Source organism: Thermobia domestica, chromosome 4 (genome assembly GCF_964235325.1).
Source record: "Thermobia domestica chromosome 4, izTheDome1.hap1.1, whole genome shotgun sequence".
Classification (NCBI taxonomy): Eukaryota; Metazoa; Arthropoda; class Insecta; order Zygentoma; family Lepismatidae; genus Thermobia; species Thermobia domestica.
The window spans coordinates 6,618,775-6,637,259 of NC_137457.1; the positions used below are offsets into that span (position 1 = coordinate 6,618,775).

The 18,485-nt window shown below is 36.3% G+C and overlaps 1 protein-coding gene across 1 annotated transcript in view; it reads left to right on the plus strand.

Annotated features, from left to right (window-relative positions):
- The window catches only part of LOC145683694 (uncharacterized), a 110,486-nt gene that overhangs the window by 53,808 nt on the left and 38,193 nt on the right, over positions 1 to 18,485 (plus strand). The window contains exons 14-15 of the mRNA XM_081755065.1: positions 3,687 to 3,815; positions 16,105 to 16,392. Of these exons, the coding sequence (XP_081611191.1) occupies positions 3,687 to 3,815; positions 16,105 to 16,392 (417 nt within the window). The remainder of the gene's footprint in view (positions 1 to 3,686; positions 3,816 to 16,104; positions 16,393 to 18,485) is intronic.

Sequence of the window (18,485 nt, forward strand, 5' to 3'; positions counted from 1 at the left end):
CGGGGCTACTAACCCCTTTTCTACTACTACTACTACTACTTATCTGGACAAAAGTAAGTAAATCACTTTTTTGAGTATTATTTTCATATTATTTTAATGTAAAACGTGTTATAAAAATGTACAAAAGTGAAAAAACTTTCCTCGGGCCGGGTTTGAACTCTCGCCAAAAGAGATTTTCATTACTAGCATATACTGCTAGCCCACTCTTTTTTTTTTTTAAAAAAAAAAAACTTCCTGACTTATTTTCTACTGCAACCACTTTTCAGGACTACTAGACACGACAGGGACACGAACACAGAAACATCGAGGACAGTTAAAATTTCACCCTTGCTACTACAGAGGGACTCGAACCCCCAATGGGCTTCACCTCGCAATCATCAGCCTAACGCCTCAGACCGCTCGGCTACACCCACCGGCTAGCCCACTCGGCCACGAAGGCCGACAACAACAATCGTTTGATTTCTGTCATTTGAATGCAACGTGGCAAGAAATTGATAACGCCAACCAATCAGAACTGTGTTTTTCGTTCCTACTTCCGGGAGCATTACTCTGCTGAGCTAGTAATCACGGGAAGTGATTTCTGACACTAAGATAAAACAAAAGATATAGACCAACCTGGGTGCACAAATGCTTCCTTTCGGAGTTACAGGCTGCTGAAAACACGAAAACATGAACTTTTAAAGGTTCATAGCTCTAATACTATGGGAGCTTCCGCAGTCGGATCAAGACTACCCTATCCAAATATCCAAGTTTCAGAATCCTGTCGTACTTTCGCAAGAAGTTTTATAGTAGTAGTTGGTAAGTACTTCATATTATATGCAGTGGCGAAGGGTGATTGTCTCAAAAGGGTAGACCCAATGTTCTACTACTACTACTACTACTACTACTACTACTACTACTACTACTACTACTACTACTAATAATAATAATAATAATAATAATAATAATAATAATAGTAATAACAATAATAAAATGAAAGAGATTAGACATAAGTATTTTACTACAGGAAATCAAGAACAGAAATTCACATAAATTTAACGTAATTGTAGTCCATCGACAGCACTTATTCGATCCGGATCTCAATTTTCATAATGAAATTCACGTATGTGACTCATAGCTGATCTTAATTTGCCGTAATGCAGTTTAATTGTTTTAATTGGGCGTGATCAGGTGGGGAAGATTTATTATCCCATTATCTGCGCTTTACAAGAAACATATGCCGCCTTATGCAGTCTTTTTAACATATGATTAGCGTCATACTAAAGGCATGACTACTCAAGGAAACATGTTAGTCTATCTCTTTAGTATGGCACTAATCACGCGTTAGAACGACTCTGCATAAGGCCCATTTTGTTTAGTCTACTTGTACTGAAACAAACTCTGTAAAATCTCGTCTTTAATTATATTATTCAAAACACATGACAAGCATTCAATCAAGTCATTTTGTATGTCACTTGATTCCCCCTTAAAACAGAATGAGACTTAAATATTTTTTTTTTCATATTGCACTCTTTACATGTCAACAACTAGAAATAATTTTTTGTACCAATGAATGCAGAACTCTCTTGTCCTCTGCTTGTTCTATTTCCAACACAGGCATTGGTTGGTCTTCGTTCCTTAATAACACATCCTTAATTTTCAAAAGACTACTGACATAGAGGATTCTTTAACATGAATTATATTATGTTCATATTCTCCACTTACTGACATTTTCTCTCATTCTCTTTTGCAAATGTAAGAAAAAAATGTCACTCATAATATCTCAAAAACACACTCTTTCTAATGAACTCACCGAGTCTGATTTCGTACAGGTTTTGCGCCAACGCAACGGAATAAAGGGGCATTAGTTCGTGATAATAGGCGTAGAATTACTTGTTCCAGCTTTTGCGTTGCTTTAGAGTCCGCAAAATTAAGCAAAGTTGGAACGGAATGGGGCCACGTTATCTTGCTCTTTATTCGTTTGATATATCGAATCGAAATCGAAGGTCTCGAGAGAAACGCTTTATATAGAAAGAAAGTCGAGAAGCGCTGAGGCCGGTCTCTTTCGCAGGTTATCATCAACACGTTCTCTCGCGGGATTTTCTGAGTAGCTTGGCGGTAGTCCTACTGCATCCTGAGACACTGCTCGGTGAGCCTCCAAGCGGTGGTGCTAACCACGATTTCTTTATCGAACAACATTTTTTTTCCAACTTAGAAAATATCATACACTCTATACAAGGAAAATGAATTAATTATAAATTATAATTCCTGAAAGTAAATGGGTAGGCCGGGCCTCAGGGCCTCTTAGACCCTTCGCCACTGATTATTTGCCCGTAGCCAAACTCCCTCTATAAACAATGTTGCGTGAGTTCCCCAGGATTCTGAAACACGATTTTTTGGGTAGCATACGTATTACCTTCTAAGTAAAGTCTTGACCCGATTATGGTAGGTGTCGTAGTTTTGGAGCTATAGATCTTTAAACTTGATATTTTCATGTTTTCGGCAGCCTATAACTCCAAAAGGTAACGTTTCTGCACCCAGGTTGGTCTATTCTTTTTGTCTTATCTTGGTGTCAGGAATCACGTCCCAAACGTTGTCAATGTTGTTTTGAAATACTCCGTATAAATATATGAAATGGTCACTAACAAACTGAAACTACAAATTGAACAACGAAAGGAAAAAAAATATCGTTCATTTTCTATTACTTTTACATATCCCGCTAAACGCCCCCTGAAACCCCCTGGTTAGAATTTAAAACAACACACACCTCTGGTCCCCAGCCGATGGGGGCTGTATTTGGAGGTCAACACCCTTGGGAGTATCAGCATTGATCTCAGCGACCGCGAAAACTATGGATTTCACACTAGTATCGGTCATTTTAAATTATTTTTACATTTCTCGGTATCCACCCCCCGGTGATCGCCAGCCCGCAGCTGAATGGGTTGAATTTGGAAGTTAATGCGATCGAAGTTTCATCATTGATCTCAGCGACCGCGAAAACTATGAATTTGACACTAATAGCGCTAGCTTTGGATTATTTTTACATGCCTCGGTAAACTCTCCCCTGAGACCCCCTGTTTCGAATTTTTTAAAAAAGTTTCATGTTGGTCTAGGTCCTGGACCAAGGTACCCTTGACCAAAATTTGGTAATTCTCGGTCCACTCGTTTAGTCCCCAGACCGCACACAGGTAGACACACAAACAAACTCTTTATTTTATTTATATTAGATTAAGGAAATGCTAGCGAGTGCTTACTGTTTAGTAAGGGAATAGGGAATATTTTTCCACAAGAAACAGAAAACATTATTATTATTATTATTATTATTATTATTATTATTATTATTATTATTATTATTATTATTATTATTATTATTATTATTATTATTATTATTATTATTATGTATTTTCGTTTTCAAATTGTATTTGCCACATTTTAATGTGATTTTATTTTTACATTCTTTATAAACTTTGCTTCTGTTTTCTATAAACAAAAGTTATCCATTTCTAAATGTATTTGACGGTATATTATTTCTTAAACATGTTTTATCTTCTATGTCTTATTTTCGTCACTCTTTAATAACCGCATCAAAACTTCCCGTTCCATTTAACCATTTATAAAATTATTTATTCGAACTTTAATGCACTGATAATTTCCGGACGTTCATGAGAAAAACGAATCATATATATCTTTTCTATGTGTTTTTACAGCTCGGTTTCCGTTTTATAACAGAACCAATGGATGCTTTAAACAAAGTAACAACTCACCAACCGGAACACCAGAACCGTCGAATGAACAAAATATTCAAGGAGGTGAAGGGGACGGAATAGCTATTGCAGGTAATAGATATTCATTCATGTCTCTATCAAATAAAATATTCAGTGGGATAAGAAATGAAACTATTTGTATTTTGAATAGAATTAATTCCTTAAATGAACATATTTGATTGTAGTTTGACGTTGTGAAGTTTCTGTAAAATTCCTAACTATTGTGATTTAATATTCTAATCGAAAGTGATAAGTTTGTTTGTTCCGATTCATATAGGAGAAGGCGATATATAAAACCTACTATTGGGGCTCGATATACAAGCAATTACTTGCTATATTTTACTGTTTTTTTTTTCATGAAATTCTAACATTAAAATAGGACTGCTTTCGGTTTCAAACAAGGGTAAGATTGATATAGAATCTATTGTAAAGATGGTGAATTTCTATTTAAAAGCACTTCGTGGCTATTTCTTACTTTTTGTTGTGTTTTGGAAATCTATTAAACGACAAAGGAGAAGTGAAGAAGTGACAATAGTTTGGAAAATGGTAGTATGGGTGATTCTAAGCAAAAAAAAAAAAAAAAAAAGTTCATATGAACATTGGTCCCAACTCAACGGTTTGAGAGCTACAGGTTGTGAAACATTTTGATTTCATATTGTTTATTACTCACTCTGTATTTATTCTCCAGAAATGAGACGTAGCGGATTTGGAAGGTGATGGAATTGCCTTTCCAACGATATGCAACATGTTACAGTGATGTCTTTGGAAGGGACAACATTTGGAAATCAGTGTTGCCATCCAGTTCCCTTACATAATCTTAACTTTCCCTCAATAACCCCCTTTTTAAATGTAGCACTGCCACATGTTGCATATCTTTTGAAAAGTCATTCTGCCACCTTTCAAATCCGCTATGTCCCATCTCTGTAGATTAATTACAGCATGAACAATATCTAACATAAAGTAAAAAATGATTCATAACCTGTAGTTCTCAAACCGTTGAGATTAGGACCAATGTTCATGTGAACCTTTTTACTTAGAATCAGCCATACTATCATTTCCCAAAATATTGCCCGTTCCTCCTGGGACACCCTATATATACGAGAAATGATTGGAAAGTTTAAGACGTGTGGCGCTACTACTCAAGAGCAGTAGATATAATTGTCCGTTAGCGTGGAAGCGATGACTTGGTGTGAACTTGATATGTGCTGCAAGAATCACTACGATGTCTTTGTTCAATACAGCGTAGCAACCTGTTGAGTGCGGGCGTGCGAGCGTGTTTGTGCCGGATTATTAATTGCGCAAAATGAAAATTGTGCTTCCGCGAAATTTATTCCGAAATTGTTGTCAGGTGAGCTGAAACAATACTGACTGAAAGTGTCCCAAGATCTGCTTAATCGGGCCGAAACAAATCTAGTATTATTAAATAAGGTAATAAAAGGTTACAGGTTATGTAACGTGGGTTTATGGATATGACCCAGAAACAAAAGCTCAGTCTTCTCAGTGGAAGAGCCCAGTTTCACCACGAGCAAAGAAAGAGCGACAAAGTCTCTCTAATGTGAAAACATTATTATTATGTTTTTTTTTTTTATTCACTGGTATTGTGCATCACGAATTTGCCCCTAGAGGACAGACAGTCAATCACAAATTCTACAAAAGAAAATTTGTGTAGGAAAGGGCTTGCCCATTGGAAAACAACTTCCCGGCGCATTGTGCGTTATCGATCCAGGAATTTGTGGCAATTTCTGTGCTTTCGCAATCCCCTTTTCCTCCTGATTTGTTCCCTACTGATTTCTACCTGTTTCCTAAATTAACTGTCGGTGAAAGGGAAGAGATTTGACTCAATTGAAGACATCCTGGCAAATGTGAAGAGCGTTCTTCACACCCTTACGGAAGATAATTTGCAGGAATACTTCCAGAAGTGAAAATAGCGTAGACATGGGTGTGTTCAGGCAGCAGGGGACTATTTTGAAGAAGATCAATCGAGATAGTCTGTAATAAGTACTGCCTTAAAATTACAAGCCCAGGCTTAAAACTTTCCAATTACACCTCGTATATATTTATATATATATATATATATATATATATATATATATATATATATATATATATATATATATATATATATTTGTGTGTGTGTAAATACGCTTGTCTTATCGTTTTTTCATTAGAGTTAATACTGAAACCAGAAATTACAGTGAATTTTTACCCACTTGTATTTTAGAATAATACTTCTTCAGTTCTTCAGATTAGCCATGTGTTATATGTGTTCGCAGAAGCAGTTCAATATGATGCATATTATAGCTAAGGAAAAAAAACATTCATTGTTCTTCCGTTTTTGATCATTTTTATGTATTTACAAGTGCAATGAAACAATGTAACGAATCTGAACATTTGGCCTAAGCACAATGAAAAAGCATAAAACTTCTTACCAAGAAAGGTCAGAAAGGCTTTTTACGTTTTCTTATTTCAATTTAAAGTTTCTAGGTTTGAATACAACAATCGGTCTAGCTTCGTTTGAGGAAAAATAAAGAAAAAAATCTAAGACAAAGGAATTCTTTTTTAATTATTTCGTATGTTCAATTATTCAAGTCCTCTCTTAAGAAATTCTTTTCCATTACCTTTACATTCGACTGAAGAAGATACTCGTGAGTCTTGAAAGCTTTCGGGGAATTGCAATAAAACATTGGTGAGGTTAGAAGACATCTTTGAGAATAGTAGGGGGAGCTTAACGCAAAAAATGGTCAAACCCTGCACTTTGTGTTAAAAAGGTGCCACTCGGATATGTTGTTCCCCTGATCCAACTAAGCAGGGACCGAAGTGGCCCCGCTTCGACAGGTGGCCAGAATCCAATATGGCGGCTATCAAAGATGGCCTCCTCTGAGAATTCATAGTATTGGTTTAGAGGCTTTTATCTCCTTAACTAATAGTCCAATCTTCATGATCCAAAAAATAAACGACGTAGAAGATAACAGGGTCTAATAAATTAGCAAACGTTTTAACCTAACACTGAAATTAACGGCTACAGATATTATTTAATTTGAAACTTTGCATTTCTTATGATGGAGTTTTCTCATATATATATTTTTTAAAATAACAAATAAACGGCTGGGATTATAAAAAAGGTGTTTTATAACGTTTTAAAGAGTGTTAAATTATCTTTCGTTTGGTGTATAGTTCATTCAGATTGGTTAATAAACAACGAAGTTATGACAATTAAAATAATCATGCTGAGTCGATTGATTTTCCCAAATTTCGAACGAGAGTTCATTTACCGTTATAAAACATCACTGATGGATGCTGCATTGTAAGAAACAAATCATTCTCTTGTGATGTGTTCTTCATAAGTCCCATTTTCACCAGAGCACAAGACAGCCTGACCCAGCCCGGTTCAGTGAATATGCATTTTTATCACAGATTTATATTAGTTCTCCGTCAAAATATGCATTTCTGAGAAAATTAAGCATTAAGCATTTGTGAGAAAATTACATTGTAGGAATTATGAAGAACATTAAATTAGTGGTTACATGAATTTTCAACTGGATATACTAATTAATGCCCCTTCTTCAAATCTAATCTCAAAACTAACAATATTAATTTAGCATCAACTACAGGGTAGTAGCGTTATTTCAACTATATTTGAATTTATTTTAAGGTTTTGAAACATCCGAGACTCAGAGGATAGAAATGAGGGAAACAAGTAAGTAGGTTCATAAAAATTTCCTGAGTGACACCAAGTAAGAATCATGGTAATCTCATCAGTTGAAATATTTATCCAAGAGGGATCAATCACACCACCTTCCGAATCTTAAGCTGATGTTCTACCTCTGAGCTTTAACCATTCGGTGTGGATGTGAAGTGTTTGTGTACATGAATTCACATCAAATTCTAGAAACTAGTGAAGGTGAATAAACGAGGGAAAGATAGAAGCCACGTATACTTCTTTTGCTGTAAGGAGTCCCGATTGAAATGTCTGTTCTGACACTGATATTAGGAAAAGAAAAACACATTTCCTCCTTTTGCTTCAGTGCTCACTTCATCATCTTAATAAAGTAAAGGCACATTCATTACTCAGTTTTAGAGCCCAAGGGTAAAAGTAATCAAAAGTAATTGAACTACGGCCAGATCAAAACAAGATCCTGGAACCGGGGCAGTTGCCCGGGCGCCAGCAAACTAATATGAGTGTTTATTGGTGTAGATGTAGATGACAGGGATACTAATCGCAAAATTTGCCCTGGGTATCAAATGTCTAGTTTCATCACTGATTAGGGTACCATATTTTTAGAGCGTGAAATCGGGACATTTTCCTGAAATATTAAGAATACATGATAATTATTGGCAGTTTACTTTAAAGTGAAACTTAAGCTTTAAGAGCAAGGCTTATAATTTAAAATGGCTGGAACGGTAAATCAGTGTCCTGTTAGAGTTCAGTTCCTGCTTCTGTGCGACGTTTGTCTCGTAAGCACTTTTGTCCTTGTACAATTCGCGGCAAAAAACCTGCAACATGAGGATGTAAGTTTATTGTGAAACTACGCCTAACAGCACAGGGAATGAACATAACGTCTAAGTGGAACGAATCACGCCAGAATAAACCTCGGCCTCCTCCCGTGCAAAATTATTTTGGAGCAAAAGACTTCGTCATTTCACAATAAACTTATATGCTCATGTTGCAGGTTTTTTGCCGCGGATTATACATCACTTTTACTTTATTATTATTATTATTATTATTATTATTATTATTATTATTATTATTATTATTATTATTATTATTATTATTATTATTATTATTATTATTATTATTATTTATTAATATTAATATTAATATTAATACAGTTTGTCTACCAAACAACTATTTCTATTATTGTGCAGTATCAAACCAAATCTGGAACTTGTGATATTTATTTATTTCCATCATTCCATCCGGCAAATTAGTGTGATCTGCACGAGAGGGAATGTTTTCGGACTGGGAAAATTTGAGATGACTGCTACCATGCTGTAACTTTGAGATTCGCCTTATCTTAAGCAGATGCAGACATGTCGGAAGATTTGATTTTTATGGATTCTCTAGTGCAAACGTTGTCAAAGTGAGGTCTGGAGAATATGACTCTCAACAAACCATTCGATCAGATTTATCAAGAATAATTGTGGATATGAAAAAAAAAAAAGTGGTCTTGAAATTCCAGAGTGAGAAAGAGATAGAATAGAGGGGTTCCTCGTGGAAACGAACTAGACGTTTGCCATCGAAATATCACAAATTCATTTTGGTGAATCTCTTCCTTCATTGGAGGGAGAAAACGAATCTTCTAAAGATAATATACTAAGAGACATTTTCCTGCCTACTATTGATAAGACAATCACTGAGACGGAAAAACGTTTTGAATCATGTAGCAAAATCATTAGATGAATTACCATTCCGCATCCAAAAGGTGAAAACTTTATTAATTACAACATTGTGGAGCCTATGGTCCAGTATTATGGAAGTGATCTGGAAATATTCAAATGTGAACTCAAAATCATCCCAAACACAATTAAATTGTATGAAGACGAGAGAAAACCAAAGTTAATTTCTTTATTAATTACGTTGACCTTTGCGTCTACAAAAGCGCATTCCTAGAAACCCACAAGCTAGATATCATCTCTGTCACTATATCAGTTTCTAATGCTACATGTGAAGGTCATTCTAATCTTTGAAAACATCAAATACATATAGGCAATTCAATGACTGATGATAGGTTGAAAAACTTAGGGTTACTTTATATTGAAAAAAAAAATTGCTAAATCGTTAGATTTTGAAGAAGTTGCTGATAAGTTTGCTGCTGCCCACAAGAATAGAAAGATCCTCTTTTAAGTAGAGGCATGAACCTATAAGTTATTTTCTTGACCTGTAAAAGTGTACTTCTCTGCTTCCACTTTTGCAGGAAAAAAAAAAAAAAAAAAAAAACGAGGAGTGTTGGCTTGAAGCATGCTTAAAAATGACACTACTTGCACTTGGTCTGTACATCATGCCTCGAAAACTGAAAACTCTGCAAATGCCAAGTATATGCTGCCTGCTTCCGTTGTTTAAGGAAAACTCTAAATCTGTTGATATGATACGGCACGGAATGAACGTTGTACGAGAACTTACAGACAAACTCAACAAAGGACAGGTTCCGGCTCTTGTAATGGATCAACCACTATTTGCCTTGGGAAAACCAATTCAATGGAATTGGCCAGAGTTATATGGCGAAGATCATCAAATTCTAATGCTGGGAGGATTACACATCGAACAAGTCTTCCTGCGTCTTATAGGAAAATGGTTAGATGGAAGTGGTTGGGTATAAATTTTATGCAAGTCAGATGTAGGAACACCAGGAACCGCTGACTGTATTGAAAGTAACTAGCATCAGTAGAAACATTCTGCAATTATTTTCGGTATAATATCTTCATATATGTTCAAAGAGAAGCAGACACATTCCATGCAAAGCGAGGGGATCTGATATGGGATAGAGCAGGGGTTCAAAGAGCATAAAATCTTCCACAAGAGAAAGCAGGGGTGTTGAAACAAGGACAAAAGTAGCACCAACTACACCAATTCCTAGGAAGTGGAACGATTTCCTTCGTAATGACGAAAATAAAGAATAACTGTTCCTTTTTCTTGGAAAGTCTATGTGTGAAAAGGGAGGAAGTAACGTTAAGCTAGCAACGAGCAATCAGATAGAAACTTCAAGAAATCTTTTAACATTTTCAAACAAATCATCAGGAAATCATTTAGAAGAAGCTGATAGTAGGATCATGTTACATTGCTTTGATGCAACATTAAATGGACACAAGAAGATAGTTATCCGTACAGTAGACACGGAGTTGTAATACTTGTTGTGTCGTTTTTCTACGACTTTGAGTGAAACGATCTAGAAGAATTATTGATATCTTTCGGCAGCAAGAAATATCATTCATTTCTCCCACTTCATCATATTTCAAAAGCATTCATCATCATAGGTATTCTGCCTTCATTGGCAGGTCACTTGCCGCAGCTGAGAAGCTTTCATGCTCCACGGTCCTCCGCTAACCTCTTCGTCTTAGCGTATGATCTTTCTGTTTTAATATCATCCATTAACTGTAGTCTTCTTCGCCCCCTTCCTCTCTTTCCCGCCTCCATACCTTCTAGGACGTCCCTCATCATACAATCTCTTCTTAGGCAATGTCCCAACCAGTTTCTCTTCCTCTTCCTAATACTATCTACAGTGCTCTTTTCTCACCCACCATTTCTAATACTCTCTCATTCGTTTTTCGCTCGACTCAACTGATTCTTTCCATTCTTCTCCACACCCACATTTCGAAGGCTTCCAGTCGATTTTCGTTAGCTTTACGTAATGTCCACGTTTCCGCTCCATGCAGTACAACACTCCACACGAAGCATTTTATGAGTCTTTTTCTCAACTCTTTATTCAAGGTCCCACAAAACAGACTTTTCTTCCTCCTAAAGGCTTATTTCGCCATTCCTATCCTTGCTTTTATTTCACGTTCGCACTTCATGTTATTACTAAGAATACTACCCAGGTATCGAAAACTATTCACTTATTCTATTTTCTCCCCTCCTACTTTTATATTTGACACAGATCCCTTCGTTCGTATCACCATGTCTTTTGTCTTTCTGACATTTATTTTCATGTCATATTCTTCAAAGTCCTTTCTCAATTTTTCTAACATTTTATTGATTTTCTTTTCAGATTCTGCAAGAAGCGCCATATCGTCTGCAAATCTTATGCATCTAATCATTGTACCTCCTACCTAAATACCATCATCATCATGTAGGCTCTTTTTTACTATATCTTCTAGATAGATATTAAATAGTGTTGGCGAGAGGCAGCATCCTTGTCGAACTCCCCTGCCAATTGCACTCTCTTCCGTCATTTCTTCCCCTATCCTCACATTTACTTGTTGGTTCATGTATAAGTCTTATGAGTCTTCTATCTTTCCATTCCAACCCTATCTTCATTAGAACTCCCAACAACAATTCCCAATTCACGCGGTCAAAAGCCTTGTCTAGATCAATAAATACAGCATACACCTCTTTCCCTTTTTCTATAAATCTTTCACCGATTGCCCTTAATAATCCAATTGCATCTTTTGTGCCCTTGCCTCTTCTGAACCCGAACTGCTCCTCCTCAACATCTTTTATTTGTTCTTTCATATAACCTTCTGTTCAGTATTCGGAGCAGAATTTTAGCTGCATGAGATATGAGACTAATAGTTCTATAGTCCTCACATCACTTTGGGTTCGATTTCTTAGCCATCGGTATCATGATCGTTTTCAGAAAGTCTTTTGGCCATTCTCCTGTTTCATATATTTCATTGCATAGTCGCAACAATTCTTTCTTTTTCTTCTCTCCTATATTTTTAAGGAATTCGATTGGTATGCTATCTATTCCTAATCTCGGATATAGCCTTTTCAAACTCATCCCGAAGAATACTAAATCCTTTATCATCCTCTTCTACTTCATTTTCTACTTCAATATTTAGGGTACATGGTCTATCCCTATTCTCATATAAGTCTTCAACGTATTCTTTCCACCTTCCTATGACCTCATTTCTCTCGCTGACTACCTTCCCATTCTTATTTTCTACTGCCATCATAATACCCCCTTGTTTCCTCCGAAATTCCATAGATTTCACCGCCTTGTACATTTCCTCATATTTCCCAACTCTTTCTAATTCTTCTATGTCCTCGCATTTTCTTTTGCAAAACTCTTCCCTCGCTCTGTGCGTTTCTCTTCGCAATTCATTATTTAACTTTCTGTACATCTTTCTGCCCTCTTCTGTATCAACCTGTTTCCACATCTTCCTATCCCTCATTTTCTGCAACATCTGCTCTGTAACCCATGGTTTCTTAGCAGTTTTGTGTTCGCGGTAACCTACTGCTTCTTCTGCTGCCTGCTGTAAGCAACGTTTAATATGTTCCCACCGTGCGTCACTACCTTCGCCTATCCTTTCCTCGTTTGAACATTGTTCTTCGAATTTTTCAACGAGAAGATTTCTTATTTCCTCGTTTTTCAACTTCTCAGTATTCAACACTTTGTTACCTACTTTTCTTCTGCCTACATTTTTCAGTTGAATATCTACTTCGGCCAGCACAAGATAATGATCAGAGAAACTATCAGCCTCGGGAAGGGTCTTCACGTTCTTTAAGCTATTCCGATATCTGTCCTGAATCATAAGATAGTCTATTTGATATCTTCCGCCGTCTATTGGTGATTTCCATGTATATTTTCTTCTCTTGTGCTGATTGAACCAAGTGTTCCCAATTACTAGTGAATTCTGTCTACAGAAATTCATCAGTACCTCTCCCCTTTCATTTCTTTCACCTAAACCATATTTGCCTACGATACTACCTTCCTGTTTTTTTCCCACAACTGCATTGAAATCTCCCATTAGAATTATACATGCACCCTTCTTCTCCTATCTATAATTTCTTCTATTTTCTCATAATTTTCCTCTACTTCTTCAGTTGCACGCGACGTCGTCGGTGCATATGTCTGTATCACCACTAGATCCTTCGTTTTCATTTTAAGTCTTAACATCATAACTCTATCATCAATAAATTCTATTTTCACTACCTTCTCCTTTAAGCGCTTTCCAAGAATTATTCCTACGCCATTATGACCGCCCTTTTCATTACCTGAGTAAAACATTCTATATCTTTTGCTGGTCAAAACCCCATTATCTTCCCATCTAACTTCATAAACGCCTACCAAATCTAAATTATTTTGTTTCATTTCTTCTTTAAGATTTTCTAATTTTCCTTCTTGTATCATAGTACGTACGTTCCATGTCCCTATCCTAAACCTTTTGCTCTTCCCTGTCTTTCTTTCTCTGTCTGTCTTCCCTCCATTATTACTTTCTCGTCCAATGGTTCTTCCCAAGCCATCCCTCTCCCGGAGATCCGAATGGGGGGATATTTTACCTCCGGAACTACATTTTGACCTGCGAAAGACCATTGTTCATATGTTCTCTTTTTGCTGCCAGCAAACTAGGGAAAATAGAGTGGTGGTTTCCCGTTGCCTTCCACCCCGCAGTATCCCAGACGTTAAAGTCACTCTGACCACGCCTGGGACTAATGTCCAAGTTGCCGTACCAATCACTATAATTTCCACCAATTTGGCTACTGGAGAACTGCTGCCTTCTCCCAGAACACTCTTCGCTTGGTTACCCCGTTTAGACCAATTCGGTAGGGGTGGCCCTTGTGGCAGTGACTACCACCAACACAGCTCTAAATTTCACTGTAGCACGCAATTCTCCCCACCCGACACATAAGTGTCTTCGTAAAGGTGGCGTTTATCGGGGAGGTCAAAAGCATTAGGAAAAGAAAAATCAACTGCGTTACGAGGCTTCCACTCGTTTACAGTATCATACTTTCTCGGACATGGAAAATTATAAGCATGGAAAACATGACTTTTGTATCCAGAGGTTACCACAGATTTCCTAAAAATTTCACACCCTGTAATCAACATAAGCGAAGATTGTTTTAATTCACTGCAACCATATGTTGTCCTATTATATTCAAAAACAAGTGAAAAATTTAAAGTTAATGAACCCCGGCGAGAAATCTTTCTCGAAAAGGGCAGACCTCTTACAGCGCTTCCTCCAGCTTGTGACGCCTTGCTTCTTCACACCAAGTGTGCAGCATATCAAGCTGGACAAATCTGGGGCCAGACAATAAAGAAGACAACACATATTCCTTCAACAGCAAACTGGGAATGGACTGACAATGGAAGTGAACTTTCTTCAATATGGACTTCCATTCCAGTTGTATACGAAGCATGTAGGAAAGTCTTTTTAAAATGTGCCTGCAAGACATGTACCACACGATGTCGTTGTAGAAGTGCAAGCGTCCCGTGCTGCTTTCTTTTGTTCTGTGTGTACGATGACATGTGGAAAGGTGATGGAAACTGAAAACGAAAATCTAGACCAATAAAACTTTCATGTAAGTAGCACTCATTATTTTTGAAAATTCAGTTGATACACGGTAAATTTACACCACGTTGGAAACGTACCAATAAATAGATAAACGTAAATGTATGATTACAGAATAGCTTGTACACAAAGTAATATTAACTATTCGTCGAAATTATAAAACTGTTTATACACGTAGAAAATCCAAATATGTTGTGTTTCTGTTCTTACAATAAAGAAATTATTTACTTTCTATTTTATAACAATATATTGCTTTATGTAATTTCCTTATAATATTGTAAAGGATATAAAGCCAATGTCTATGGTTTAAAAACATGAATTTATTTCTTAGTCTTCCTGTGCAGTTCTCTTTCAATTCAGAAGAAACCATAAAACTTTTCTATCGTGACGCTACGCACGTAATTTCTTAAACTTGATTAATGTGTAAAAGTGAATAGTAACAGAATAGGGGATATTACTTTGTCCGCATTCGTTTACAAATCTAGATACTCAGGTCAATATTTCGAAAGAAACTAATCTTTATGGATCATAATTAATGGCCGCCATATTGGACTCATAACTGGGCTTGGTCAGGCTACTTTGTGCTTCTGGTGAAAGTGGGACTTATGAAGAACACATAACAAGAGAATGATTTGTTTCGTACAATGCAGCATCCATCAGTGATGTTTTATTACGGTAAATGAACTCTCGTTCGAAATTTGGGAAAATCAATCGACTCAACGTGAATCTTTAAATTGTCATAACTTCGTTGTTTATTAACCAATCTGAATGAAATATACACCAAACGAAAGATAATTTAACACTCTTTAAAACGTTATGCAACATCATTTTTATAATTCCAGCCGTTTATTTGTTGTTTTACAAAAAAAATATGAGTAAACTCTATCATAAGAAATGCAAAGTTTCAAATTAAATAATGTCTGTAGGTGTTAATTTCAGTGTTAGGTAAAAACGTTTGCTAATTTATTAGACCCTGTTATCTTCTACGTCGTTTAGTTTTTGAATCGTGAAGATTGGACTATTAGTTACGGAGATATAAGCCATAAGCCTCTAAAACCAACACTATGAATTCGTAGAGGCGGCCATTTTTGATAGCCGCCATATTGGATTCTGGCCACCTGTCGGAATGGGGTCATTTTGATTCTTGCTTAGTTGGATCAGGGGAACAACATACCCGAGTGGCACCTTTTTAACACAAAGTGCAGGATACTTTCCGTAAGCTCACCCTATTAGTGAAATATCTGACACAATTTTAACACATGGAAGGATTTTTAGAGTGTGTGAAATTCAAAACTAATTGATTTGGGTGGTAGAGAAGGATGGACGATGCAAGATAAAATTTTGACTACCTACTAACTATCAAATCATGTGCGACGTTATATTAGACATTAATTATTCCTTCTTTTTATTTAAGCTCCTTCAGCATCAGCTTCTGCTTCTGCAAGTGTTACTGTGGAACAAGGAGGTTCTGTTCCAGAAAATGGGAGTATTTCCACTCCGGAAGCTGAAAACAACAATGCAAGGTTAGAGTCTCCAAGTGACAATTTACCTCAAAGACCTCCTGTTCCAATTACGCCTAATGGTGAAATTCAGACAGCTGAAAGTCAAGTAGCGCCTAATCCACCAACGAATGAACCACCAAATCCTATTGGAGTCAGGATGTTAAGTCACACTGGTGCTGCAATGCCAGTAGAAGACAGTGGTAAGCAGTCAGAATCATTCTATTTATTCATCTATTTAACTACAACGCAATTTTTAACACTTGCAAAGTTTAATAATAGATTGCTAACGTACGTAAAATATACATGTGGTCATGTTTTTGCTTACCACTCTCTCCTCACAACTGAATACGCTTCTGCCATCAGCACTGCTTCCGGTGGTTAGTTCACTCTGTGATGGCATAGTGGAAGAATGTGTACGCTAGCGCTTTATTTGTTTCCTTGTTTTTACGCTTGTCCGCGCGTCCACCATTTTCTTTGTCTTCGAGTCCATTTTGCATTTCGATAGTAACTATAGAAAATCTGTGTACGTAAATTTTATGTATCTGTAGTAATCCCGTCCTATACCAAAACATTGACATATTGTAGTAAAGTTGTTCAATAAGAGCTCAAAAATACAATGTAAGAATATTGTATTCATATAGTCTCTTGTTTCCTGTTATAGTTATATAATCAATTGCACTAAAATTAATGTTAGGATTCATAACCACATAAACATTATACTTATTATGAAGAGTATTGAGATGATGGTCTTACGTGTATCCGGCTCGCGACTATGCGGCCTCCGTAGTATCCGTTCTAGTTTTCTTTTATCGTAATTAAATGAAGAAGGCAAGGCGTTGCATTGGCAACATTGCCAAGACATTCGAAGCCTGAGGCATTTTTGCCGATCCCAAACGTTTCAGCATTCTTGCCAATTTGATGTCGAGAACAGAACCCAAACAACCCCTGCAGGGCTTCTAACCCGTTCCTACTAATACTACTACTACTACTACAACTTCTACTACATTAGCTGTGGATCTATATAGTACAAGGGCAAACTTATTTTAATGAAAGAAGTTTAATGATTTTTTTTAAAAAAAATGATCGTTAAATCACTTTTTGAATATTATTTTTAATCTTATTTTAACGAAAGAAGTGTTATCAAAATTTTTAAAAGCAGTAAAAAAAACTGTCCCTAGGCAGGATTTGAACCCACGCCAAAAACATTTTCTTTACTAGCATGTTCCACTAGCCCACTTTTTTTTTAGCGTTAGCCCACTTTTTTTTTATTTTTATGATGTTCTGAAATCAGTGTTGGGCAAAATCAATTGAAATCAATTGCAATTGATCAATCAATTGAAAGTAATTGCTTTGAAAATCAATTGCAATTGATTTCAATTGCAATTGATTTCAATTTGTAATTGACAATTAATTCAATTGCAATTGAATTCAATCATAAAATTTGCAATTAAATTTTCGTCAATTGTTAATTGTTAATTGGTCACCAGGCAATTGAAACTTTTAATTGTTAATTGTCAATTGCAAAAGGTGCAATTGAAACATTTAATTGTTAATTGCAATTGACAATTGAAACTTGTAATTGTTAATTGTAATTGTTAATTGCAATTGAAATCAGCAATTAAAACTGATTGCAGCTAAGAAGATGTGTGTGTATTGTGTTGTCCACTTGTTACTGTTTTACATATTTCAAATAAGGTACTTATAAGAAATGCTGGATACCTACCATCCTTCCCCCCCCCCATGGGAAGAAAGCCGGGTATTTTTTAAAATATATTATGTTTATGGTTCTATCCCCCTCGAAAGAACTCTATATGCCCGTCATGCATACAATAGGAATGGGCACCAACGAGTTCGAGCGAGTTTTCTTTAAAACTCGACTCGACTCGAAGCAGACATCTTTGAGCTCGACTTGAGATATCGGCTCGAAAAATTTCCCCCAACTCGACTCGAATTCGGATCTAGTTTCCAGTCGAGTCGAGCCAATTCGAGTTAAATTCTTTGTGTTACTATCTTCAAGTATCATACATAGACAATATAATTATCAATGATACTACTACTACTACTATAATTAATTATCATTATAACACCGTGTACCTGTATAAACATGGAATATAGGCGGTTTGTATCGGAATACTAAAAATTAGTTGACTGTCGATCTCGGTCGTCAAGAAATCTTCAGGAGGCAAGGACATTGGTCACGAGGTTCTTGGTTTGAGTTCAGGAGGAGCAAGTATTTGGGCTCGAGCCAAAAATTATTAAAAGTTATGGGACTCCAGCCAAATATGTTCAAAAC